General features: G+C 38.1%; 1 protein-coding gene across 1 annotated transcript in view; it reads left to right on the top strand.

The window, feature by feature from the left end:
• The window catches only part of f9b (coagulation factor IXb), a 15,469-nt gene that overhangs the window by 7,586 nt on the left and 5,371 nt on the right, over window positions 1–2,512 (top strand). Inside the window, exons 3-6 of the mRNA XM_017308493.1 lie at window positions 1,374–1,546; window positions 1,639–1,663; window positions 1,752–1,865; window positions 1,960–2,117. Coding sequence (XP_017163982.1) covers window positions 1,374–1,546; window positions 1,639–1,663; window positions 1,752–1,865; window positions 1,960–2,117 — 470 coding nt within the window. The remainder of the gene's footprint in view (window positions 1–1,373; window positions 1,547–1,638; window positions 1,664–1,751; window positions 1,866–1,959; window positions 2,118–2,512) is intronic.

The following is a 2,512-nucleotide window of genomic DNA, read 5'->3' as shown; positions in this document are numbered from 1 at the left end:
TCTTTTTTTTGGTCAAACTGAAAATGTTTGAGCTTCTCATTCAGAAATGTTGATAGCTGGTTGTTATACAGTAAAAAGACAGAAAGCTGGACCCATCATGTTTGACATCCTCCATCCTTTAAGGCATAACGTTTCAGTTCACAGCTGTCAAATAAAAGACATTGTTACTGACTGAGGCTGGCAGCATGAAGATGCTCAGAGCCAAGTAGTGAGCAGACAATAATTATCGGATAATTACACTACTGACATGGAAAAAAGGACAGCAGATCAAACAGCCCCAATTCCAAGAAAAAATACTRAAACCATTCTCACCAATAATCCATAAGATAAGCATACACTGAACAATAYTGAAGTCTACCAACTCATAATTTTACAACAATGTACATAGCATGACAATATTACCAACAAAAACATTAGAAAACTGAATTAAACAGAAGCTGTTAAGTTTACAGATGATCTTTAAGAGATAACTAACTAGTCTCCCCTCTTTTGCCTTATTTCCCCTCAGGGCCGTTCAGTTGTGGCATCATAAGCCTGTCCTYTGGCCTCATGACCAGATCTTTCAGGGGGACACAATCATCCAACTCAACTAACTCCACCAGTCAAGATTTCGACTATGATTACTTCRAAGAAATCGAGGATTACCTCAACTCTCCAATGAACGAATCAGAACTGTTCAACAACTCAGCAGATYCTGTATTAAGTRTCAGATCAGTTGGGTTGGATTCGAGTTCCTCCTTAAACCAAGCTGAGACTATCAACTCGAGAGCAGAGCTAGGTGACARCAAAGGTCCCAGACAAAAGCGTTCCTGGGATTCCCTTGTGGTCCCCACCGTCGTAGCACAAAAGAATGAGGACGAGAGGATWGTTGGAGGAAACGAAGCCACACCTGGCGAGATACCTTGGCAGGTAGTGTTACTGAATGCATAAAGAGAATGATTATGTTTGACTGATAACGTATTTTGTTTTGTATGGAATCAAAGCTGTTGTGTTTCTCTTTACATTGGATTAAAAACAACCCACAGTCACAACATATTAAAATGTTGGAAAACTGTGATTGCTTGTTTTCCAACTATTATATCACATAAGCACTACCTCACAATGTTTCCTTGCAATATATTATTGTSCACGAGAYGTTTCTTTATCTCCACCATTAATTTTAGCCTAATCTTTCCAGATTCTCACAATAATATTCCATATATTAGAATATTTGTGAAATGTTAATTTATTTCCTTTATTCAAGTTACAATGRAGTTTTCAAGCATTTATTTTTGTTTTTGCTGACAGCTGACATTTAAGATTAAACTATTACATCAGACAATAAATGTAATGCAAAAAAGTGGGCTCAAGAAAANTTTCTGTTTTCTTTTCAGAAACCGTGTTCATCTCTCAGCAGACAGCACATGCGGTGCTGAAACGACAACGGAGATACAACAGCGGGCGTCTCGAGGAAGTGCTGCAGAAAGCCAACCTGGAGCGAGAATGCAGAGAGGAGCAATGCACCATGGAGGAGGCCAGGGAGTGGTTCGAGAACGATGAAAAAACTGTAGGTTGAACCAGAATGACCAAACCTTCTGCTTCGAATATTAAAAGAAAAAAACTGAAAACTTCTCTTTAACTTATGTGTTTCACTTCTAGATGGAATTCTGGGTCATCTACACTGGTACGTCAAATATTTGTCAGCTTCCCACACTGACAAGTTAAATCATCTCTGACCCTCTAGTGTGTTTGTTTGTGATGCCTGTGCATAGATGGTGACCAGTGTGAGCCAAAGCCCTGCCAGAATGGAGGAGTTTGTCGTGATGAAGTGGGCTCCTATAGCTGCTATTGCCAAGAAAACTTTCGTGGTAAAAACTGTGAGATTTGTAAGTGGCAACAGCGAGCAATGATGTTTTCTTTTAAGACCTGGAGTTCTGATGTGTTAGTTTACAGTTTAATACTTGATTTTATTTCTTACAGACATGCCCAGACGGTGTTTGGTCAACAATGGTGGGTGTGCACATTTCTGCACAACGGAAGGACGCCGACCTGTGTGTTACTGTGCAGCTGGTTACAAAGTTGGGACAGATGGAAAAAGCTGTGAACCAACAGGTAAGTTCAAAACAGACTGCCTACAAGTACACGCCACATTGTAAAAAAACAAACACATTTCATAAAAAAAAACAACAACAGGACTTTAGTTTTAAGATTCATTTAATTTACCTGTATTAATGCCTCCATCCATGTTAGACAGCACAATAAAGACTTCAGAGTTGAAAATATGTTAAGAATAATTAGCAAAGAATGTATAACACAGACCATATTACCAACAATACCAGGTATCTAACTGTTGATTTTTCTAAAAGCAGAAAATTAATAGATAAATGCACCTAATTTGAAACTCTTCAAATTAGTTCAAATTAGTGTGGTTTTCATAAAACTTCCCTTAAATCCAATGTGTATCTGCAACGTTAAGTCTCTTTTTTTTGGTCAAACTGAAAATGTTTGAGCTTCTCATTCAGAAATGTTGATA

Source organism: Poecilia reticulata, linkage group LG14 (genome assembly GCF_000633615.1).
Source record: "Poecilia reticulata strain Guanapo linkage group LG14, Guppy_female_1.0+MT, whole genome shotgun sequence".
NCBI lineage: Eukaryota > Metazoa > Chordata > Actinopteri > Cyprinodontiformes > Poeciliidae > Poecilia > Poecilia reticulata.
The sequence above is the reverse complement of the archived record's forward strand: the minus strand, read 5'-3'. Positions and strand labels throughout refer to the sequence as shown.